Below are 25,676 nucleotides of genomic sequence, written 5' to 3'. Positions count from 1 at the left end.
GGCTTAGACCTAGGAAGGCAACAAAAACTTTAAAGCAAGAGAGGCTTCTCTATCTGTGGGATCTTAACTTTGCAGACACAAATGAATGTGGCTTAAGTGTGTTCTCTGTGCCAAATCATTAAATCATTTTTTTGCTCAAAACTTTAGAAAATGGAAGGTGGTTGCTGCAGAAAACTCATCAATAAGGTAAATAAGCGGTTTTTATAGTTTGGTTTGTGTCAAGTTCAGGGTAAAGTTAGGGCAAGGACTGGGTAAAGTCTCAGTGTTAAGTAAGGTTTTGGGGCGACTAGGTTAAGTGTCGAGTGTTAGAATCGGTGTTTAAAGTAGAACTAGCAAAACCTTTTTCAGTTTTGATAGTTAAGGGAGGGTTTATAACCCCAGTCAGGTTTTGTGCCATCTGTGTCCCATTTGGGAGATTTTCCTTTACTTTAGACACAACAGAAGTGAGGGAAAAACCCTCCAAAGTGAGGGAATTCCTGTGTTAGCAGGACCAATTGAACTAGTATGTCCACTGGAAGATTTCCTCTCGATTACAGTCTCTGGAACGACCCAAAATTGGGATTTGTTTTTTCACTTTCGGTGATAATGGTGAACATGACTAATGCCTCGTATAAACACGGAACGATTGTAGGCCGACCGATCAGCCGTCTTTTGTCCAGTGTTGTTGTGTTGGTTGAAATGTGCTCTAGACTGCACACAAATGTTTTCGACCAACAACAACCAACTTCAGAAGTGATGTCATGTTCTGGTTTACTTTCCGTGTGTTTTTTCTTCTCTGAGCATGCCCAGTCTTGCTCATCTGATTTTTGTCTGCCGAAATCTGTACTGACTGACAAACAATCGGCCGTTCTGTTGACAGCCAACAAAAATTTTATAGCATGCGCACCAGATTTTGTTCGCCCGAAAAGTCGCAGTCGGTTGCCGGAAGCATCATACAAACAAGCCGACAATCGGCCGATCGGACGCTGGCCGAAAATTCACGGCCAACAATCGTTGCGTGTGTACGAGGCATTAGAGAGGGCAAGTCTTACTAAAGGGGTACAGACACCAATAAAATCCCAACAGGTGTCCTAATCCCTCTCTCCAAACTGTATTTATTTGTAAAAATTGCAGAAAGCTTAGAGGCCGTGTGCTGTGATAGCATGTGATAGGAATTAAATAAAGCCCTCCCTGTTTTATCCAGAATTAAAAAGGTTGCCTGGAACAACATTTAAAAATGTTGAAGGCATGACTGCCTACATTTTCATTTTTTCCATTTATACAACTCTTCCATCCCAGTACATTGAATTGTTTTTCAAACAAAATAAAAATATTGTTTTTTTTTTACATGGAAAATAAAAAGAGAAAAAAAAAAAAAACAGTTGCAGTAATTTCTATATAACCATATAATATACACCAGGAAGCCAAATACTTACTTGCTCTCCTGAGAAGTTATATAAGGATTTCAGATTTGTGCCATTCAGAATAGTTACCTTTAAAACAAAAAAGGTTTTTTGGTTAACATAGCTCTGAAAACACATGGTGTGTATTATAATTCCAGTGCATTTTGGGTCATTTCCTTGTTATAGGCAAGTTTAGTTTTTATTTTTAAAAATAACAAAACGTTATGCTTACTTGCTTGGTGCAGTGGCTTTGCACAGAGCAGCCCTGATCCTCCTCTTCTCGGGTCCCCCACCTGGGCTCTAGGCCCCTCCCTCCCTCTTAGTGCCCCCCTAGCAAGTAGCTTGCTGTGGGGGCACCCGTGCAGGCTCACTCCCAAGCCGCTGCTCTGTGTGTCCATTCACACATGGAAAGGGGCTCGGCCCCACCCCTGCTCCTCATTGGCTGTGATTGACAGTAGTGTGAATCAATGGCTAACGCTGCTGTCCCAAGCCAACGAGGGAGAGACCAGAGAGAGCAGAGGCTCTCTTGTGCACATTGCTGGATCAAGATGGGGCTCAGAAGTTTAGAAGGTAACAAACCTTGAAGCTTTACAACCACTTTAAAAGGAGAATTATGAGGTATACTTCTTGCCCGTTATCAGCAAATTCTGGGTCACTTAGAGAACGTTAGTCAATTTAATCCTGTGACTCAAAAGACAAAAAAGTTTGGCCAAAAAAAAGGTTTGTCCATACTGCTCTTTATGCCTCACAGTATAACCATCATAGAAAGAATTTAAAAAGCAATTTTAAAAAGCGAGTTCCATACAGTTGAATGCAAGCCTGAAGATGAGAAAGAAGCCTACTGGAAGAATATAACATTTTCCTGGAATCCTTGGAAAATCATGACTACATGGGCAGTTAAAGGGAAAGTGTTGTACATTTTCATTTCTATCTTTGATTTTAAATTATAAAAATTGTACTATTTACCCCAAACATTTTTGGTTTGAATCGCTCACTTCTACATGCTTCCTCGGCAATGTTTTGTTATTGTATCAATTATAAAGATTTGTAAAGCTGGCTATACACTAATAAAAAGTTGACCATGTCCTTCTGATATCGGCTAAAATTCGATCTGTGGGTGGCCTTACTGACACTAAATGGCTCAACAAACTTTGATTTGAAGACTGAAGGAGCCAGGCAGAAAATGGTCAGCTGAACAGTGACTGCAGACAAAGCGGCCAGTGGGTCAGGAGAATTCAGCTGCCTCTGCTTAATCTACTCTGTGTTAACATACAGCATCGGCCAGAAAAGTACATGGGGTTGTATGGATCTCTGCTGGACTGTCAGGCTTACTTTTTTATTCCAGCCTTTAGGTTTAACTGCAAGGAAAATGTGATCATTTAAATATTAAGTAATTCTTACATATCCAAAAGTCATGTTTCCTTTTGGGACGCCAGCCACAAAATCTGCAATGGGAAAAAAAATTAATGTTACAAACATGTAACCTACAATACAGGGAGTTTTATAAATGGTGTTTGTAAGCGAGATCAAAGATCTTTACCACCTATTGAACAACGTATCTGGGCATACCTTCTACAGCTGGAAAAACTAAATAAATCCAGCATGCTTCTCAAAACAATGTACATAAGTACTTTCCCTTTACAGGTTTGGCTTTTATAGATAGTAATAAAAAAATATTGGCTGCTAGAGGACTAATTTGTGCAGCAAGAAAAACGATCTTCAAATAATCTTGGGTAATTTTATAGAATACATAGAGTCCTCAGTCTGAATTTTAAGCCATCCACAATTTAGTCCCCAGCAACATCACTAGCCTAGTCTCAAAATACCAACCTAATTGCTCTCTTCGTTCCACTCAAAACATCCTGCTCTCTAGCTCCTCCCATGCTCGCCTCCAGGACTTTTCCAGAGCCTCTCCAATCCTATGGAACTCCTTACCCCAATCTGTCCGAATATATCCTACTCTATTAGCTTTTAGATGATCCCTGAAAACCCTCCTCTTCAGAGAAGCCTATCCTACCCACACCCAACAACCGTACTTCCATTTTCTCCATCAGCTCATCCCCCATAGTTATTGCCTTTTCTCCATCAGCTCATCCCCCACAGTTATTGCCTTCTGTTTCACTTGGCCCTTGCTTCTAAACTGTAAGCTCTAACGAGCAGGGCCCTCTAATACCTCCTGTATTGTATTGTAACTGTATTGTCTTCCCTCATATTGTAAAGTACTGTGCAAACTGTTGGCGCTATATAAATCCTGTATAATAATAATAATAATAATAATAATAATAATAATAATAATAATGTTCAATATCCTATCCAATATAAATTTAAAATTATCAAATTTCTTGGCAAGTAAAATTTCTTGCACAGTATTTGGCTTTATTATCCCCCTTTAAAGGATTTAACTAAATCTACCGTACCACTTTCATTTGCAGCCTGGAAAATGCCTTCATTGCATTTCTTGTCTTAGTTTAAACTGCTAATATTTATACAGTTCACCAAGAGGATATACAGTATCTTGAGGTTTTCTCTTCCCTGTGTTGTCACTCTTCGTTAACAGTTTTCACAACAATACATACAAAAAAAAAAAGAAAAAGGCCATGCAATGTGGCAAACCTGCATCTTAGGATGGGGCATTTTCACAGGACAGTAGGGTTACAACATAAACCCGCCATAATAATGATAAATACCTTGTAGTGTTGTATGGATGTATTTGCATTTGTAAACTTGTGCGGCTAAAAATGGATTTTTGTAAAATCTTACCGTAAAATCCTTTTCTCTTAGCTCATCGACAGACGTAGTCCTCGGTGATACACCACCTTCGGGTTATGTTACCTCCGCAGGAGCAGGACTAGACAGGAAATTAAAAAGCTCTGGCCACACCCTAGGGGCAGTCCCAGAGGGTATATCCTCTCTCTCTCTGCCTCAGCAAATCAGTTATGTGAAAAAGCAGTGCTTAGAGAATTTAACCCAACCCAACTCCAAAACAGAGGGGCGGGGACTACGTCTGTCGATGAGCTAAGAGAAAAGGATTTTACGGTAAGATTTTACAAAAATCCATTTTTCTCTAGCGCTCATCGACAGACGTAGTCCTCGGTGATACACCACCTTCGGGACGTCCCAGAGCAGTATCACAACTGAGGGGTGGGAAAATGGAAATCAAAATCCCAATCTAGAAGGCCCAACCGGTGCCAACTAGAAGTTTACAATGCTCATCCTAAATGATGAGACTCAACAAAAAAATTTTTCAAACAGAAAAAAACCCTCGAGGTAGACCACCGGTCTCCTCAAATTGCGGCCTGCAAAACCTTGCGGCCAAATGAGGCATCCGCCGATGCCGTCACATCAATTTTATAGAATTTAGTAAAGGTATGTACCGACGACCAAGTGGCCGCCTTACATACCTGGACCACTGACGCCTGATGGCGAAAGGCCCAGGAAGTACTGAGCGCTCGAGTGGAGTGCGCCCTAACAGGGAACGGAGGACTCTGACCCTTAATAGAATAAGCCTGTACCACCGTTTGTCTAATCCATTTGGCAATGGTCGCGGCAGATGCAGGCAAACCCTTTCTGGGGCCATCCGTGATCACAAAAAGTGAATCCGTCTTACGGAATGATTCCGTAGCTTTCAGGTATACCCTGATTGCCCGAACCACATCCAAGGAATGCAACGCATGTTCCCGATGATGCTTGGGCTGAGGACACAAGGAAGGTAGTACAATATCTTCATTCAGATGAAAATCTGAAACCACCTTAGGAAGAAAAGATGGCTTAGGATGAAGTACTACCTTATCCCTATGAATCACTAGGTATGGGGACTGGCATGATAATGCAGCCAGTTCTGACACCCTGCGAGCAGAAGTAATAGCCACCAAGAAGACCACCTTCTGGGATAAAGTAAGCAAGGGAATCTCCCTGATGTTTTCAAAGGGAGGTTTCTGTAGAACCGACAAAACCAAATTAAGATCCCAGGGCGGTAAGGGCGCGCGGACTGGAGGAGCCAGGTGCCGCACCCCCTGGATGAAATTCCGCACCAAGGATTTGGTAGCTAAAGGTTTCTGAAAGAAGATTGCTAATGCTGAAACTTGACCCTTGATGGTGCTCAAGGCTAGCTTCTGCTCAACCCCTTGTTGCAAAAAGGCCAATATTCGAGACACCGAATAGGTACGTGGAGGAAATCCTAAAGATTCGCACCACGCAATATAAGTCTTCCATGTGTGATAATAGACTTTGCTGGAAGTCGCTTTCCTTGCTTTAATAAGGGTAGGAATGACTGAAGTAGACAAACCTCTGTCCTTCAGTACTTGGGTCTCAATGGCCAGGCCATTAAAACCAGCGACTGTAAAGCACGAAGGTAAATAGGTCCTTGAGACTACAGACACTCCCTGAGACGAAGTTCCCACGGAACGTCTGCGACTAACCTGTCCAAGTCGGCCAGGCCGGCTTGAAGAGGCCAGCCTAGAATTTCTAGGACCACTGGCGCTGATTGGATCTGAACCAGGCGTCCCTAGAGGTATCTGGCCCCGACCATCCGAGAAAGTCTGGTCGTTTTCTGTTCCCACACATTTATCAAATACCTGATAGTTATCAGGCAAGGTGATCTTTTCTGGTTGAACCTCAGGGACCGAAGTCACCCGACTAGAGGCTACTTGGCCTATCTGGTCAATCAGATCCGATTCCTGTGAGGTATCGGGACTAATCTTAGGAAAAGGTAAAGGAAAAGATCTATACAGGGAACGGTAACTACCGCTTCCTGTACTTAAATGTTGGAAGGGAAGAATCGCACCGGTAGTAGTGGTTGATGCTCGATCTAATGTCCTGAATACCGGTGAAAACGTCCCCCCACCCTGAAATTGGGTGGGGGCGCACCTTCAGGCTGTGTACTCCTTTACTTCGGGTTTGGCTGGGTTGGTCCTCTGCTTGTCCGACCAGCCCTTCTTGAACCCTCCTGGAGGAGTCTTGCCTTTCCCGGAAGTACCAGCCGGGCGTCCTTTATGGGCGGTAAAGAAAGGTCCTCGCTTATTGCGAGGTTCCTTAGCTTTTGCAGCCTGTGGCAAAAAAGTACTCTTGCCCCCGGTGGCATCCTTAATGATTTCATCTAGGTTGGCTCCAAATAGACGATTCCCCTGGAAAGGGAGATTGGTCAAAGTCTTTTTGGAACCTAGGTCAGCTGACCAGCATTTTAACCACAGCACACGTCTGAGGATCACTGCTAACTTAGATGCATGCCCTAACAAGGGAGTAGTGTCCAAGGCTGCGTCACAGATAAACCGTAGCCCTTGTATGATCTGTTCTATCAAATCAGATGTCTCCTGGGGAATATCTTTTCCCCTAAGATCTTGGCGTACCATCTTCGCCCATTCTGTAAGTGTCTGGGAAACTAGACCAATAACAATTACTGGTCTAAATGCTGACCCTATCAGAGAAAAGATAGTGCGGGACTCCGCTTCTATCTTTCGATCCACCGGATCCTTAAAGGACGAAGTGTCCTCCACTGGAATAACCGTGGCTTTATTCAGCCTGGAAATAGGCGGATCCACGACTGGTGGTACCGTCCATTTCTTAATGATGGATTCCTCAAACGGATAGCGTCTAGCAATACGCTTGGAAATAGTAAAGGTACGTTTAGAATGTTCCCATTCTCCTTTAATCTGATTTCCAAAACATTTAGGTACAGGAAAAGCCTTCGCCGTCTTGATGGGCTTATTAGTCCCAAAAGGCCTCTCTGTTTCAGTTGCCTCTGCCGGTAAAGCCTCAAGTTTTAAGGTTTCTTGCACTGCCACAACTAGTGCGTCCACCAATGCTTCTTCCTGAATTATAGCAGGAGAAGAAGCGTCCTCCTCACTGTCTGAGGGGGCTTTACCTGGGATAGCAACCCTTGCAGAGGAACCTGCAACTGCAGTGACCATCTCTGAATCAGAGTCAGAGGTGTCAGATAGTATAGGGGTAGGCGGGGGTCGCTTTCTTGACCCCCGTCCCTGACAGGCCGCCTCCACCCGAGCCACCATAGACTCCAAAATTGCTGTAAATGACTCTATACTCTGTACACCGGCGGGTCCCGAGGCCCCCTCGAGGGAAACAGGTGGGGGAATCTGTGTGGCAGGGTCCATAATAACTCCAGTTACTTCCTGGATGATATAATTCAAAGTAAAGAAAAAACTTTTTTTTTTTTTTTTTTTTTTTTTTTTTCCGACCCTCAGCGCCACAAAAAACCCCTTAGTGTTACCTGCTAGGGATCCCTATCGATCGAGAGAGAGAGAGATAGACCCCCAGGCTCACCACTTGATGTTCAGAGTTGAACTGCAACAGCTTACAGCGCTGTCTTAGACAAACAGGAAGTCTTTTGGCTGGCTGCCCAGGAAGAAAGGAGGCGGCTCCGCCCCTCTGTACGCCTTCCGGCGCCTCCCCCAAGCTCCACGAGGTGTAGAATCACCTAAAACATGGCCGCCCCCATGCTGGAGACACGAGGCTACGCCAAAATGGCGGCTCGTGCGATCCAGCAAAAAAAATGGCGGCGGCCTGTGCTGACTAGCGGTGTGCTGCAGGCACACAACACTCTCTCTGCATGGGGATATGGCGTGTTTGGCGGTACCGGCCCTGGCGGACCGCATGGCCGTTCGGGAGGCCTGCTATTAGCTGGAGATCTGACTTGGAAGGCAGTCTACATGTCCATGGCTTCTGACTGGTAGGTAGCTTATACTTAACCCATAAGATTCCCAGAATGCCACAGATTACATCTTTAAAACATGTATACAATAGATTGTTAGCTCCCAAACCAAGCCTCCTGGCTTTTGCACACATAAAATCACACTCAAAGTAGGAGGATTTGTGACATGTTATAGGATAGAAAGAAACTCTTTCTTACCATACAGAGAGGGGCCCGCGTTCACCACAAAAACCCGTCAGGGAAAACAGGGGGAACATACTACTCACCATACCGGAACCAGGCGGGCACCAACTCCTGACAGTACCCCTCTCCACCGGGGCGGGAGGGCTGTCGACCGATACAGACGCCGTGACTCATGGTCTTTGGCGTTTCAGCGAGACGTTTAACTCGCGGGTTCAGTCCTTTAATGGGACTTTGTCGCGGCCGACTCAGCGCGGAGCTATGGCCTGCACGCGCTCGTAGGCTGAACTGGGGTGACCACCGGATCTCAACATCCAGCCCGTCGCCCAGTTCAGCTTTCTTGCTTGAAGATCTCACAGGAACACTGGAGAAAAAAAGCTGTCCAAAAATCCTTTTAGAAAAAAATTTCTTGCCAGGACCTAAGATCCCAGCAAGGTATCTAGGTCCTTACTCCTAACTAGACAGAAAATAACTGATTTGCTGAGGCAGAGAGAGAGAGGATATACCCTCTGGGACTGCCCCTAGGGTGTGGCCAGAGCTTTTTAATTTCCTGTCTAGTCCTGCTCCTGCGGAGGTAACATAACCCGAAGGTGGTGTATCACCGAGGACTACGTCTGTCGATGAGCGCTAGAGAAAAGCAGATTAATAAATGTACTACAGATAAAAATAACTGAACCGGTAAAATTTGCAAATAGTTACTCACCCTCGATGTCATCTCCACTGAACTCGCCAACTGCAACAGAATATCCTGAGAAAAAAAAAAAACACACAACATATAATTAACAAATAGGACATTTGATAAAAGACCTATGAGACAGAGAACTATGTATAATGTCTGACACATATTGCAATACATGCTTGTAGTTAAAACTACTTGCATTTTATGCATCTGCTATGGCTGCTTAATTGAGTATTTGTATGCATGTAGAGCACAGAGTAGAAAATCAAGCACTCCAAGCGGTGACTTTCTGCCTGCTTGCTTTTGTGCTGCTTTAAAAGGGCTGAATAGAGGTTTCATTGTCAAAATACAGCAATTTCTATAGTCTGTCAGACAGCACACGCTTCTAGTGCCATTTATTCACATAAAACCTCCCCGAGAGCAAATTACAGAACCAAAAGGACCAAGTCAATTGAATTGTAATTGATCAGGCCACAGACAATAGCTTGAGCCAACACTTTGAACTCTTAAGAACATGAAGTGTGCTTTACTATTCACTGTATAGAACAAAGGCTTACAACTTTCGAAACAAATGGAGTTGAGGTATTTTCTCTCACCATTTGAAATGCTCAAATATATCACAAATAACATTAAAATACATGCCTCACCTAAGTAACTGTCATCATAAGAGCCATGTGCCTGACGTGTGTGCATTTGTCCTTTAATTTCCAAGATAAAGTATTCTGGGTAATAAGATTTCCGAATTTCATCCTGTGTTGCGGTTATCACCTGACCTAAAACAAAATATGGAGAAAATAAGATTAGCAAATTCGCATCTACTCATAAAAGACAACCAAACCATTGACTTCTGTTGAGTGGGGACTACTGATCAAAATTTGCGTGGTTCCTGCTGAACCAACCGAATTTGAGTCAGTGTACAGACAGCTTAAGAAGAATATTTTGGGTAAAACCAAGACAAAAGTTAACAAGTTTGTTCAGATTTTGTTTTAAAAACAGAACTTCAGGGGTCAAAGATGTAGATAATTTCCTGAACCTCCAGATACCAGCTCCATGACCGTCGGCCTTTAACTTTGGCTTTGTTCACCATGCTTCAGATGTAATAGCAAGCACTTTTACCGTTTGTGAGAACAGTAAGTAGAGACTAGTGTGCCTGGAAAAGGCTGGCAAGTCCTCATATCAAAAACAAGCCATTGGGATACTACGTTCAATATTTTCTTTATAAAATGGTATCCAAATCAGAAACGCATATGAAAAAGTTAAGCAGCTTTTCCTGTGGTTTATTAAAGGAGAAATGGGTAAAACCCAAACCAAACCATAAATAGAGATTTCAACCTAAACCTGCATCTGTGATTGAAACGATGTCCACAAAATGGACTAACAATCCTTTCATAACTGTTAACAATTCTATTTTCAAATTATATCAGTACGGCCTTCCTTTTGAAAATGCAATTTGCCTGACTGTATGTTTTGCAGTGGTCCCCTTAGAAAAAGATGTCAGCCAAGCTGGATTATAGATTAGACAGTAGGGATCAACCAATATCGTTTTTTCATTGCCGATATTTTGGTAATCGTGTATCGGTCGATATGGGCGGATATTTTCGTACATTTAAAAAAATGTTTTTTTTTTTTACTTGACAGGTACTCTTTCGGAGGGATCTGGGGGTCTAAAAGACCCCAAACCCCTCCTCTGCACTTAAAAACATTCAAAACGTCAAGTTTGGCTGTTTCGAATGCTGTCATTTTTTTTAATCTGGCGCCAGTACCCGGAAGTGATGTCATGACATCCCTTCTGGGTTTTTGCATAGGGACCCGATCAGAGCTGAATGCGGCTTTGATGGGGTCTTTGGCAGCCTTGCAGGCTGGCTGCCTGGGTCTCTCGGTGGGACGAGAGAACCAGGCGAGCCGCGGAAGGTGGTGAGAGGGGGAAACGTCCCCTCCCGCTCCTTGTAATGACAGCCGAGCAGCTTCTCGGCCGCATCGATTGTCAATACAAGACAGCTGCAGGCATCACTCTGGTACAAGCAAATTCCGAAATAATCGGTAATAGGTGGAAGATTCCGATATATCGTGGAAAGTGCATATCGGCTTTGCCGACAATCGTTCGATCCCTAGTAGACAGGTGATCAATTTCAAACCAAAAAGGGCAGTGTAAAAATAGCTAGAAGTAAAAATCGTGCAAAACTCAGTGTGTAAAAATAAAGCAAAATAAAAAGCTTCTTTTAACCCCTTTTACCCCCTTCCATATTGGGTACTTTCCACAGCACAGCAGGCCAACACTCACCCCCCCCCCCCCCCCCCATTTTCTGCGATTGTTTAATCAACAAGCAGCAGACTGCAAATGAAAATGCAAATTCCCTATACTTTTTCATGATTCGTAACTCTAAAACATGCCAAGAATAACCAGCATTTTTGTAGGAGTTCAATGACAGCCTCCATGTTTTTCTCAGAACAGATGTACTTTCACTGCTTATTTGATCAAATATTTTATACATCAAATTTATAACAGAAAGCATTTATGATTATTTACAAGACGTAATTGTTTGGAACAGTCAAACCGTTACAAGGTACGAAATATACACATGTCCAGGGGTGTATTAGACTTCTTGATGCATACTACTGGTTAAAAAAAAGGAACTTTTATAAAGGGGCTAGGTCTTAATTAAAGGTAATAAAACACTCAAATGTAATATAATGATGAACAATTAAGATATATTGTCAAAACGACCACAGGACAAATGTACCTTGCCAAAAATAACTGCCAGGTCCACCCAATAATATTCTTCCACTCTGAAAAGTAAATAAAAAACAGAATGAGAAAGTAAGCCGAGGGGGTTTACATTAGTTTTTGCAAAAACGCATATTATCTAGAAGACAATAATTGTTTCAGTCATTTGGGCTGAGCATACAAGCTACATGTAGAATGTATTCTTGCTGGAATGGAACCCAGAATGCCAGCAATGCAAACCACTAAGCTACATAGCTGAAGCACCATTATTGACAATATACATATAATAATACCAAAATTGAGATTTCAGTTTCCGCTAAATCGTGGCGAGATATATTTCCTAACAGTATGCGTCTCTCAGACACTATAAAGGAGAGATCTATGCTCTTCAAAGGATAAGTTCAACTATATCTGACATGGCTCTCCCCATCCCCTCTTAAGTAAAAACACTTTTTTTAAATATACAAAATTGTCACTAAGATGCAGACAGGATTTCTTTTTCCTACTCAGTGGCAGAGATCAATCATCTACAAATGCCTCTTTATCCAAATCAAGCCCTGACAGAAAAGTAGGCTGTAGTGTTGCCAGTCACGCCAAGCAGCCTGGAACTTTCATGTAATGTAAAAAACTTAGTTGTCTTTTGAAGACTAGAAATAGAGGGGCAGCACTAATTCTTTAAAGAAAACTAGGAGCAGTAATTCTTTAAACTAGTTATGAGATTAATATTTAAGCTTTGATTTCAGAACTCTCCTTTTGACAAGGTTAGTCGCCTGGCTGTCATGCTGTCGTCCTTGCTTCAAAATAATCACCGTTTCAAAACATGCACACGTGAGGACCACCAACTTTTCTTCAACACTTCCAATCTGAATATTTGTTTCAGGTCAGTGACCCCATACTGGAGCCAGTGGGTCAGCATAACAGCCAAGCATTTTAAGTAGTAGTCCTTAAGCGGCAGCCCCTGGATTATTCCCAATGACAGGTTGACCAAGTTTCTAGATCGACAGATCATACTGGAGCCTATATTTTATATTCTAGAGAACGAACCAGAAGTGGAGCACTTGAGTAACAATCCAGGGAAGGTGTGAACAGAGCCAAGAATTATGGCAGGGATCAGAGAATTCCCAAGAGATCCATTCATCATGTCTCTTACAAATGAATTTAATCTTGCTTCGACTATCACTTTAAATATACATTTTGCAAACCTGGACGCATGGGGGTTGATTTACTAAAACCGGAGAGTGCGAAATCTGGTGCAGCTGCGCATAGAAACCAATCAGCTTCTAACTGCAACTTGTTCAACCTCAAACCTGGAAGCCAATTGGCTTCTTTGCAGTGCATAAGCAGATTTTGCACTCTACAGTTTTAGTATACTATACAATCATTGTACCATAAAAAGAAAAAAATATCAGCATTTTTTCAGTGCTGTTTTGTTGGGAAGGACAAGTTTCTATGGGAACATTGCCTCCCACCAGCACACCGCCTCCACCAGCACACCCAAACCGGCACATTGCCTCCACCAGCACACCCAAACCGGCACATTGCCTCCACCAGCACACCCAAACCGGCACATTGCCTCCACCAGCACACCCAAACCGGCACATTGCCTCCACCAGCACACCCAAACCGGCACATTGCCTCCACCAGCACACCCAAACCTGCACATTGCCTCCACCAGCACACCCTACCTTTGTAAACTCTGCAGAGAAGCCACCTTGGCAGAACCCCTGACGGGTATCAGAATCTGCACTAGCTGCATCTGTGTTGATAAAAAATAAATATAATTAATAAATTCACAGAAAAATTCTGACATTGCTGACATCCAAAAGAAAAATTGTGTACCTGTGCGGCAAGGCGAGTATTCCACAATATTGGTGAAGTTGTCTGACGACAAGTAGCAGGTGCCCACCACGTCACGACGTATTTCCTCTTTTATTGTTCTCCAGCTGTACCTTGGGGCACAAGCCTAAAAGGTAAAAAGGAGACAATATAACTGCAAGAAAGAAAACCAGAGAGAGCCAAACACATTCAAAAGTACATAAGGAAATTTAGCAAGCCAAGTACAATACAATACATTTAGAGGAAAATCATACTGCCTGTCTATGCAACAGTTTATATGTTTTTTTGCAACCTCTGCTTCAGCAATCACCTCCCCCTTACAAAAAAGAAAAACACAAATTTAGCCTTTAGGATATACTTTACTAAAAGCCAGAATTCAAATTAACTGTACTTTCTGGTATAAACTGTCAACAACTTAGAAAAAAGAAAAGTAAAAGCACAGTCTGCAAAATATTCCAATACCTGAAAAGGATAATTCCTAATGTAACCAGTAGTTCTTAGCCAACTGTCTGTGGCATCTAAAGCAGGCCCAAAGGTGATTAGATTTTCTTTCCTGCAACCATGGGTTCTCATGCCAGGAGAACACAACAATTACTACTAGCAGCTATAGCTGCTGCCAATAGGGTCCCATTCACACGGGCGGTGCGCCCGAAGGACCCAGTTTTGCCCAGCGGGGATTGATCCGCTAATCCCCGCTGAGCAGGCGGGTGACAGCCCTGTCTCCACTTACTTTGCAGAGACGGAGCTGTCAGAGCCCCACTCTCCTCTATGGGAGATTGGATGAGAATGGACTGCCTGTCCATTTTCATCCGATCTGATCCTCCAGATAGGGTTTCCACCCATCTGGTTTTCATGGACAGGATCGGATAGCAGCAGGTGTCAGCAGGGGTGTCACCGCTGACATCTGCCGCTCCATAGGGATGCATGGAGCATCTGATCAGGTCCGCCTGAAAAACTGACAGATGGACTGGATCGGAAAGCCCATGTGAAAGGGGCCTAATTGCATGTAAAAATCTGACATAATGGTTGTAACCAAATCGATGGATGTATCGACTTGGGAACAATCAGCCTGCCCAGAGATTCAAACCAATAAACCCTAAAAAAAAAATTATATATTATATATAGTGCTTGTGCTGTGTCATTTGTCCCTCTGTTCTAAAAGAAACTTGGCTGATCCTGCCTGTTCCTGTGTCTCCCTTAGTGTGCCAACCACAGTAATCATGGCTGCTGATCCCTGATAACCGTGTTCAGTTTACATGCCTCGGTCATCCTGTTGCTCTCCTCTCTCCCCCTCCTTCTCTGCCTGTCAACTCGGGAGACTAACATTACTACTGACAAAACTTGTAATCCTCTTACAGGATCATATAAAATGTGCAGTAACTTTTTTTTTTTTATTGAGCAAAACACCTTATTCACAGAACCGCTGGGTGCTCGCGTGACCTCCCGCCGCTCTCCTCCTCTCCTCACAGCTGACTTCAGTGGGGAATCTCGGTCTCTCCCACTGTAGTGCTTGGAGCGAGGAAGGAGAGGGCCAGCAGGTCATGTGAGTGCCCAGCAGCGCTGTAAATAAAGTATTTTGCGCAATTAAAAAAACAAAAAAAAAACAAACAGTTACTGTACAATATGTCATCCTGTAAAAGAAGGGATTACAGGTTTTATCAGTAGCAACTTTACAACCACTTTAAGTTCAACCAGATCAAAAAAAAAAAAATTTAAAAAGTGCAGAGCTACTAGTAAAACATGCACATATATCAATTAAACTGCCTCTGCAATATGACATATGGGCACATTTTACTAGTATCACAGCACTTTCTTTAAATTTCACTTCAGATGCTTAGGAATCTTATGGCCAAGCTCCATAAGTTAGAACAAGGTAGGGGAGAGCAAGGGTATATCACATTTTCTTGCTTTGCTCCTTTAAATCTCAGTACAATAAATTCTGCAATAGGCAGCATTACGGCACCTAAATACTTTCACAATTTATAAGATTTCTTGAAAATAAAATCATATTTTTGAAATAGGTGAACTGAACCATCTCCAAGGTTCTATTTGGATATATTGATGTGATCTCATTCCTCTTTTGGATGTTTTACATTAAAGAGGATGCAGGAGAGCAAATATCTGACTTTGCAAACCTTTTTTCTTTTTTTTTAAGCCCTAAATAACAAGCTAGGATAATATGAATTGTTTACAGATCTACGTGCAGTATTTAAAGTGGTTGTCCTGTAATAAACCAAATTACTGCCGCTCGGCTTTCACTCTCCCTCTCCTTGGTCTTGTATCTTCCACCTTCTGTAGTTTCCTACTCTAATATTTGCAGAGACTATGTGCTACACAGTGAGGATGTCAAGGTGAATTTTACAATGTCATAACTGGGTTTTCAAGAACATTTGATGCACAAAAATGGATTTACACCATTTGTAGCCATTAGGGAATATACTGAAATCCAAAATTTTGGGACTGGAGTCCAGCTTTAAAACCACTTGCCGACTGCCTAACGCCGATCTACGTCGGCAGTCAGCCCCTCACAGGCAAAGTGACGTAGGGCTACGTCACTAGCTTGTGAGGGTCTAGGGAGCGAGCGCGCGCCCCCGGAGGCGTGGTCACGGACCCCCCCGCGCGTGTGAACAGCGGACCCGATGTCCGCCGGTCACTCGGCGATTGGCGGGGGAGAGGGAGAAAGGCAGGCAGCTTGTGTAAACAAGCCACCTGTCATTCTCCTCGGTGTAAAAACACTGATCACACGGATCTACTATGTAGATCCGTTGATCAGTGTCCTTACAGCTCAAGCCACAGCCAATCACAGTAGAAAGCACGCCCCTAGGGACACACACAGCCCCTCCCTCCCAAATAAAGTTAACCCCTTCACTACCAGTGTATTTTTACAGTAACAGTGCATATGTATAGCACTGATTACTGTAGAAATGTCACTGGTAACCCCAAAAGTGTCAAAAAAGTCAGTCAAGGGTCCAATCTGTCCGCCCCAATGTCGCAGTACCGCAAAAAAAAAAAAAAAAAAATAAAAAAAAATCACAGATCGCCGCCATTACGCGTTAAAAAAAAAAACAACAAAAATGACAAAAATCTTTCCCTTTGTTAGTAAACGCGATAAACTTTTGCGCAAACCAATCAAAATACGCTGTTTGCGATTTTTTTTACCAAACATAGGTAGCATAAAACAAATTGGCCGAAAATTTTAAAAAATTTTGATTTTTACATTTTTTTTGGGGGGGGAACTTCATATAAAAAAATTTGAAAAATATTGCTATTTTTGCAAAATTGACGCTCTTTTTTTGTTTATAGCGCGTGATCAAAAAAAAAAAAAAAAAAAAAAAAAAAATCGCACAGGTGATCAAATACCACCAAAAGAAAGCTCTGTTTGTGGGAAAAAAAGGACGCCAAATTTGTTTAGGTACAGCGTCGCACGACCGCGCAATTGTCCGTTAAAGTCACGCAGTGCCGAATCGCAAAATACCCCCTGGTCGGAATGGGGGTAAAATCTTCCGGGCTTAAGTGGTTAAAGTATAATATGAAAACACATACCAGTATAGAGTTGCCATGTGATCGAACAGTTGCGCCAAACCATTGGCCAGATTTATAGTCCACCTGTTCCAAAGTTGTTGAATTCAGATCTTTAGTTGGGAACTCATGAAAGCGGTCGCCTGAAAAATTTGAAATGCAAGTTTGAAAAACTCTAAAACAAACGAAGGTAGTAGTGTTTTTTTTTCCTATTGATTACAGTTTTGTTGGGTCAACACCAAGACTTGATACATGATCATACTTACTGTACTGCAGAACTAATAAAATCACTCTAATTTATACCAGGGATGTGTACTTCTGGTTTGCGGGGGGGAAAAAGTTGAGCTTTTGATAGGAGATGTGAATAAGGTCCTCAAGCCAGGAGATGTGGTGGATTCTGACTTGCTGCAGCTTCTGAGGCCGGCACAAGAGACATTACTTACCTTCGTGTGATGTATCCCTTGTGTTTCTTATTCTAGTTTAGTAGCAATCTTCCTCTGATGATCTCCACTGCTGTAATCTTCCAGTGTTGCTGGGCTGACGGCGGAGTGTGGACTATGCCGACCCTTTCCATCTAGCAACTTAATTTACCGAAGCCGCACTTCAGCTTCCATGTATAAAAACTATGAATGGAGGATAGGTTGATGCAATTCATGGATCACATTTTCATGATGCTCTAGTGCAGCTTCTAGGAATAGAGGAACTGGGTAGAAAGGACGGGCATAGTCAAGCACTGTTGACGAATGACCTGACGGAGCCCCATTTATATTAACCCCTGCTGCACCAGAAGATTAATATAGCAGCAGTGAGGGTGGGTCATCTGAGGAGCAAGATCACTGCTGAACTAGAATACAGAAGCACAAGGGTCATCAATCACATGGAATGCAACTAATGTCCTTTTCTAATGTAAATGTAAGGCTATAAAGCTCAACTCTGGACAAAAAATAAATAAAAAGAAGATTATCTCTTCCAATGGAGCTGTGCCCGCACTGCAAGGGTTAACTGTGCTTTTAGGTCTAGGGCAGTGATGGCGAACCTTGGCACCCCAGATGTTTTGGAACTACATTTCCCATGATGCTCAACTACACTGCAGAATGCATGAGCATCATGGGAAATGTAGTTCTAAAACATCTGGGATGCCAACAATTGCCATCACTGGTCTAGGGGAACAATAAGGCTCGGTTCACACCTATGCGGGTGGTACTGCCCGTGTTTGCGCAAACACAGCAGCCCATTCGCTTGAATGGGCTGCTGTACCTGTGGGAAACACAGGAAAAGGGTCCCTATACCTTTAAAACTGCAGTCATAGAGAAATTGCAAGCCACTTTTGCACCATGCTATTTCTTCCTGCAAAAAATGCAGGAGGTTTTTTCAAGTGGAATCTATCCATGTGGACCACATGTCATATTTAGCTGGGAAGCCTCAGGAAATGTGCATCCGACAGCCAGGCACCAGTCATAGGTTAGCAGTGAGGAGAGTTTCCACTTAAAGTGGTTGTAAACCCCATTCATGAAATCTGACCTGGGCACTAAGCTGTACTGCTTTGGTTGCAGCGGAGAAACTGTTCAAACATACAGTACATTTCAACTGTGCATTTAGGAGGTTTGCTTACACGTACACAATAAAGGCCTTATTAATTCCTAGATATTATTTTATGGCCACGGCAGCCCTGTATGTGCAGCACACCAATTACCTACTGCAGACATTTGTTGTCCATAAACAGAAGACTACTGCCCATTATTCCCAAATGGCCACATGTTAACTTTGAACAGATAAGCAAAGCCTTGATCATGAATCACCTCCAAAAAAAGGTTATAAATGCAAAAGATACAATTTCAGAGAATTATAACAAAGTGTAAATAATTTAAAATTATAACTGAGCAATACAGGGCCCCAGGAGAAGAGTGTAGTAGCTGTCACAATGATTTCATCCATAATTTACTGTGCTAATGCCAAAGATCTGACAAGCTGTCCTACAGGTGTACCTTCAAACACAGCAACTGAGGGTAGATAATTCCCTTGATGTAGAGACGGGCTAAAACAACCTTAGGGCATCTAAAAGTGTTGCAAATTTTTGCAAATAGGAGACTGTTTAAAGTTAAATCTTTATTAAAGCTAAATGTTGAGAATGCTACAGTTAAAATGCATGTATATGAAAGGTTTTGCTAGTAAAAACATCTACAATTCTGTCCAGCCAAGCTTGTCATCCAGAAACCCCTTCCACTTTGCATAGCCAGGAGTGTTTAGGCTGCATTCACACTTGAGTGTAGCGTTTATTTACCGCGATTTTCAGGCGTTTTTGTCAGGCGTTTTTGGAGGCAGGCATTGACATCTATCAAAAATGCTGGTAATCAGCCCAAAAAGAAGCTCATGTACTTTTTTCAGCTACAGGCGTTTTGCAAAATGCTCAGATGTGAACAGGGGCCATTTAAATGAATGGGGTTTTACTTGTTGGGCGTTTTGGAACGTTTTTTTGGAGTGTTTTTGGAGCTGAAAAACACTCAAAAACGCCCAGGTGTGAATGGAGCCTTAGGTAAAGAGCCATCTTACCTACTGAAGGAACAGCTGCACACCTCACTGGTATGAAATTGTCATTGGACTGCATACCCTTCCTATAGGTATACCCGAAAACATCAGTTCTCTCATTTCCAAAACATTATGGATTAGTAAGGCTTTTTCAAACGTTTGGTGGGTGTTTTTCTTTTCTTTACTAAACAGGTCCAATATGGTATTTAAAACAAATAGGTCAGTTTTAAAGATAGATTAGATAGATAGATATTCTCTACCTGAACAGTTGTACTTGTTCCATGGTACCCCACTGCGACAGAGCATAACAATATACAATTTCATTGTATAGTGTCAAACTTTCCATAAGGATTATTGAACAGAAAAAGTCAGAACTCTGAAAACATTGTAGCTCCAAAATAAACTGAAAAAATTGTAGCGCCAAAATAAACTATCAGAAGTGTATATTCAGGACATGCTAAAAAGGTTGAAAAGGTTCACAATGCTGGTCCATGTTGTCACCTGAAACTGCAGATATTACCTAACACCACCACCAAGGAAAATGTTAGACATCAGTCCAATGTGTACCCTTTTTACTCTAGAGCCAGGTTTTAGATAGCATGACGTTCGCTTATGTAGAAGGACACGGATGGAACGATCTTGGCACATTTATTCCCAGCCCCAACTACTTGCTGCAGCCAATATGAAAGATTTATATGAATAGATTTTAAATTTCTGGAACAACTTTTCATTATAACATAGCAGCCAGACCTCCACCCACCCCCTAATTTCTTTAGGTCTTCTGATGGTAGGGCGCCAAGCCAGGACTGTTGGGAAATTTGCTGCTGATTTTGGCAAGATAGGAGTTATTTTCACACGTAGACATCTACACAAAACAAGCATTAGTTTGGGTGAACTTTTTAACATGAATGCAGCACTGAAAGATTTTACATTATGCCTATTAATAACTGCCAGTAAGTACCCTATGTGTAGGCAGAACATGCTGATCCAAAAAGATTCCAAATTAGCTGTAAGTTCACAATGTATGCTACTTGCTATGAAGTCTGCTGCGATTCATATAAAAAGTATCCTTATGCATAATGCTACACTTTATTTTTACGCAGCACATGCCAAATGATGAGCTCCTATTGCCAATGTTAAACCATTTAGTGTGATTTAGGAATAGCCATGTGCACCTACCTTTTGTATCAAATGGGATTGGAGTGCAATCACTGTCATTTCTCTGCCAGGGACAATAATACACCGCTCCTCCTTCTGACACATCCGGCTGACTTGTGTTTGCTTTGGGAGCCCCAATCAGAACACTGACACTGTAATAAGGAAACAGGTGTTAGTAACCTACATGAAAGATAAAACCACATCCTGGTAAAATAGAATATATGTATGCATTTAATATACATTACAAGGCAGCTATTATAGTTAAACACTATTCAGATAAAGCAAGATATATAAAAGATAAAAATATATAAAAAAAAAAATGTAAAAGCTAAAAGTCGCTTAGGGATCACTGGTAAAAAGAGCAACACAGGGGTGCACCTCACAGAGTACCAAAGGCTATAGGGTCCAATCAACTAAATGCGTGCTGTGGACTAATGGCACTCTTCCACTGCAAGTACCGGCTCGGCTCTACTCGGCCCGGTTTGCTTTTCCACTGCTGGTACCGCATGGTACAGTGTTGGAACGGTTCGGTACGGTACGGTATGCTTTTCCACTAAAGTAGTACTAAAGTTAAGTGGGTGGGATAACAACGATTCTCTGACCAATCAGTGGCTAGTAATGACTGCATGCAAAGGATTGTGGGATATGGTACCTCTTGGAACCACAATCGAGTTGGTACTGTTTTTGAGAGCCGTACCGTTCGGTTCCATGCAGTGGAAAAGCGCCATTAATGTTGTAATACAGAACTGTAGGAGTCTGATCTCTCCTGCAACACTGGTGGTAGAATTGCAACAGTGAAAATTAAAGTATCAAATGTCTATAACAGAACCCCTCCCTGTACATACTGTTGATTTGTCTTGTAGTTACTCATTCCTAGCTTAGATTTCGATAGTCTTTTTTCTTTGAGTTTGCAGTTTTCAACTAGCAAATGGCAATTTATTTTTCTGTACGCATCAATACAACAAACTGCTGTGCAAGGACTAGCATCACAAGACAGAAGTACCTCCGCAGCCTAATGCTTCACCCATGTTACATTTCCTTGCTTTGCTCCAACACATACAAGCGCTAAGCACATGGAGTACTGTTATCAGAAGTACTGTCAAATCCTGCCATTTTCCAGTAACCTCCACTTAACAGAAATTACTTTTAAACTAGAAAAAAAGCTGCATTCCTACCATGCTGTGCATCTGGTTGCTTAAACTGCAGAACCAACAGGAGGTATGCCACATCTAAAACAATATTTTCAGGTTTTAATATCATCCATGGGAGCATCCTTCACTGGGCCGCAAGAACATAGGGGGGAAAACAACTGCCTCAAAAACTGATGAATGGGGTCTGTGGGTGACCCTACTGTGCCAGCTCCTATGTCTTCTAGTGGCATATAAGACAGCAGGAGGAACCAAGGTGTGTGATGGGGGAAGAGGGGATTCTACACATTTAGAAGTATGAAATACCTGCAGCAACTGGGTACAACAAATCATTGGAGGTTGGAAGATAAAGGCCACCAGAAAGGTAACAATACGTGCTATTTTTACAGTTTTTTTTCCCCAAAAGTGACTACGACAACACAACACCTTTAAGTTCCTGGTTGGGTTAGTATGATACCAAATTTTGTCCTCAGACAGGTTTATGCTTTTGGTAGCATGAAACGTCTACAGATGTGTTTATGGTTGTGTCTGTCCATAATCACATATTTCTTGGGTTCAAGACCGTGTGCGCCATAACTAGGTTAATACTCTAACCATCCCCTCTAAATCATGCCCAATATATAATGCTTTGTAGCCATGTTCAATTTTTGCCAACGGTTGGCCCTCCTCCTCCCTTTCTCTTGTAGGTGCCAGAGTCCACATATGGCTACCTAGGATTGAATGCTTGAATGACAGAATACTACAGTTTAATTTCCAAAATGTATGTATTTATAGCAATCTTTTACATATTTAATGCAATATACAACCAGAGCAGTGTGTGTGTGTGTGCGTACTCGTAGGTGTGAGTTTAGCATGCATTAAGCTTTCTACCACTTCGGCCATACTTAGCGACAAGAATAGACTATACAGGTAAAACGGGAACTTTTCCTGAATGTTAATGAAAATCTCTTACGCTCAGTTGATTACCCTTTTGTCATGCTTGGTTTAGCACTTAAGAAAGCTTCTTTGATGCATGGACAGGTGTTCAGGCTGGAAGCTCCCTCCCCTCTCCTGTAACCAGCATTGACCTGTACCTCACATTATTAAATGCTGAGAAAATTGGGGCAGCCACAGGTGCACTTCATTGCTCAACAACGTGAGCAGCTGCAAAGTGTTGACCTGTTAACAAGGAATAATATCCAAAATACAGTGCTTCATTCCATAGCATCAGATGTGTTGATGACTTCAGATGTGGTGGAGCAAATATCCAACTTTCTGCCTTGGATTTTAGCACGTAGACACAGGTGATGGATGCTTTGTTTAAAGGTAAAACATACGCACACTTAAAAATCGAATACCTAAATTAATCAAGAGTTTCAGTATATTGGCAAATAAATACAAGCAATGCAAAAGAGGCATGGATTGCTTACAGTAATTCACCATGCAGGTGATATCAGAGCTATAATAAAGCTGACTACACACTATACAATTTTCTTGTACAACTATTTACCAAAACTATATAAATAAGGGGTCAAACTTAAACACTTTCCAATTGTATGCTATCGGACAGGCCCTTGTGCTACGTAGTTGAAAGTAAATCTAAGGAAAATTGAACAAGAAAAATTGTAAAATTAGTTCCACCCTAATTTTTACACTTTGCTGATTCCAGCAGTGATTGGTATGCTAAAGAAGAATTGGGCATTTCAAATTTTTTTTGGGGGTCCCTTACCTTATTTTCAGAGGATAGTCTCCCCCCTCTGCGGCCGCAGCCCTGGACATCACTTCCGGCTTTGCATTGCGTCCTGGGAGATGTGTGTCATCAATCCCAGGAGGCAATGGGCATGGCCGGCCGCTCCTCTGATCTACAGCGCATGCGTGAGATTGCGATCGGCATTCTGGGTAGCCAGAAACCAGGAAGAGGGGACACAGCGGCTTCAGACGCCCACACCGGAGATGGCCGGGCTCTGCAATCAATTTTACAGGTAAGAAATTATCTACAATCAAATACTGTACTGTAATCTGTGAATAGTGTTAATGTAAATGGCGATATGTTAGGATTAAAGGGGTATTTTTATCTTAAAGTATTTTCGGCCGGAACTTCGCTTTAAGTCTCATGCTACTGTGTATTGTTTTCAGATGTGATAAAGGAACGGTCCATGATTTGAGAACAGTCAAAACTATCACTGCCTATCATTCTCTGTTGGCGTTCAACTTCTATTGGTCAAGCATGCATGCACTGCATGTGGCATGCATATACTCCTGGTGCTGGCCTTATTTCACGAGAGCAGCCCTGATCAAACAGGAAAACCCAAACCAAATAATACGCATACTTGTAATAGGCTGAGGCAGCACACAATTCCTCAATAAAGCATTTTCGGGAACACAAGTTAGAAAACTTTGCTCATTAGCTATTGAAACAATTGATAATACAATCCATTATACTTTTTTTCATTTGCACCAACATACAATTTTTCAGGACAAGCTTTCGGGGTATGTCCTCTTCTTCAAGGTCCCAGCAGTACTAATTAGCTTTTGTAATCCTCATGCAAGGATTGGTTCCCTCTTAAATCCATCAGAACACTGAAGCAGTATTAGGCTTTAGAAATTAACCAAAGATGGGGCACGCCCATTACAACCAGATACTATGAAAACTCATCCAAAAAAATTAAGCAACTTTAATAGTTCTCATTTCTAGGAGACTGGGTAAGGCAGGCCATACATTATACATTTTTGTCCATTCAACCAGTGGTTTGAACTAAAATGTGCCAATTCGATCAACACTCTGCTAATGGGTGAATCCTTCCAACAAGGTAATGATCAGCATTGCTGGCAGCAATGATTGTTGCGGAAAAATCAGACACCCTGTCTGTACACAAGTCATCGATAGATCGACTTGTGTACAACTAGCCAGTCCAAACATAGATTGAAATTTGCACAGTCCCTGCTGAACGAGCTGAATTTCGGTCCATGTATGGCTGGCTTAAGTCTATACATAATAAACAAGCAAAAATTTGGGGGAGCAAACCCTAAACATGTACAGTAAAACCTTGGTTTGAGAGTAACTTGGTTTGAGAGTGCTTTGCAAGACAAGCAAATTTTTAAAATAAAAATTTTGACTTGATATACAAGCGATGTCTTGATATACAAGTAGCGTCATGTATAAAAAAGAAGAGAGGAGCCTCTAAAGTGTATCAATATGGTTACATTTAATGAAGGTTCAATATTTAGCAACTCACATGGTTGATGATTAAAACAGGCACATCTAAGTATGCAGGCATTCGGGGTAAAACTGTCCACAAAACCGTCCTCTGCACAGCCATCTTCATCATCCTTTCCCCGCTGCACTCCACGAGGGATTCAAAGCCTCACTTTCAGATCACTCTACTGCAGGCTATTCTTCCCGGTCACGATTGCAGACTGACAGTGGTGAGAGCCAGTGGTTAAGAAGATGGTCTATGTGGACAGCTTTATCCCGGATGCCTGCATACTTACATGGTTGATGATTAAAATAGGCACATCTGAGTTGCTAAATGTTGAACCTTCATTAAATGTAATCATATTGCTACACTTAGAGGCTCCTCTCATCTCTCTTATAGTCTGTAGCTCTGCTAGATTTTGCTTCTAATCCCCTTGGGAAGGCTGCATATTGTGGATGGACATTTTATGGTTACACAACCTATCACATTGCTATAATCTTTGTATATAGACTATAAACTAAAGGACTTGTGGAATGAATCATCTGAGTTTCCATTATTTTTTATGGGGAAATTCGCTTTGATATAAGAGTGCTTTGGATTACAAGCAGGTTTCCAGAACGAATCCAAGGTTTTACTGTATATCTAAAGCCGGTGCAGCTATGAACCAAGCGACATGCATATTA

At 42.1% G+C, this 25,676-nt stretch overlaps 1 protein-coding gene across 1 annotated transcript in view; it reads right to left on the bottom strand.

Annotated features, from left to right (window-relative positions):
* ITGA5 (integrin subunit alpha 5) overlaps positions 1 to 25,676 on the bottom strand; it is a 148,759-nt gene that overhangs the window by 45,077 nt on the left and 78,006 nt on the right. The window contains exons 2-10 of the mRNA XM_082244586.1: positions 20,691 to 20,821; positions 17,010 to 17,128; positions 13,470 to 13,593; positions 13,316 to 13,386; positions 11,647 to 11,692; positions 9,553 to 9,678; positions 8,930 to 8,974; positions 2,784 to 2,827; positions 1,416 to 1,472 (exon numbers count right to left, since the gene is read on the bottom strand). Coding sequence (XP_082100712.1) covers positions 1,416 to 1,472; positions 2,784 to 2,827; positions 8,930 to 8,974; positions 9,553 to 9,678; positions 11,647 to 11,692; positions 13,316 to 13,386; positions 13,470 to 13,593; positions 17,010 to 17,128; positions 20,691 to 20,821 — 763 coding nt within the window. The remainder of the gene's footprint in view (positions 1 to 1,415; positions 1,473 to 2,783; positions 2,828 to 8,929; positions 8,975 to 9,552; positions 9,679 to 11,646; positions 11,693 to 13,315; positions 13,387 to 13,469; positions 13,594 to 17,009; positions 17,129 to 20,690; positions 20,822 to 25,676) is intronic.

Source organism: Pelophylax lessonae, assembly GCF_965119305.1.
Source record: "Pelophylax lessonae genome assembly, chromosome: 2".
NCBI classification, from domain to species: domain Eukaryota; kingdom Metazoa; phylum Chordata; class Amphibia; order Anura; family Ranidae; genus Pelophylax; species Pelophylax lessonae.
This window is presented reverse-complemented; position numbering and strand designations above follow the sequence as displayed.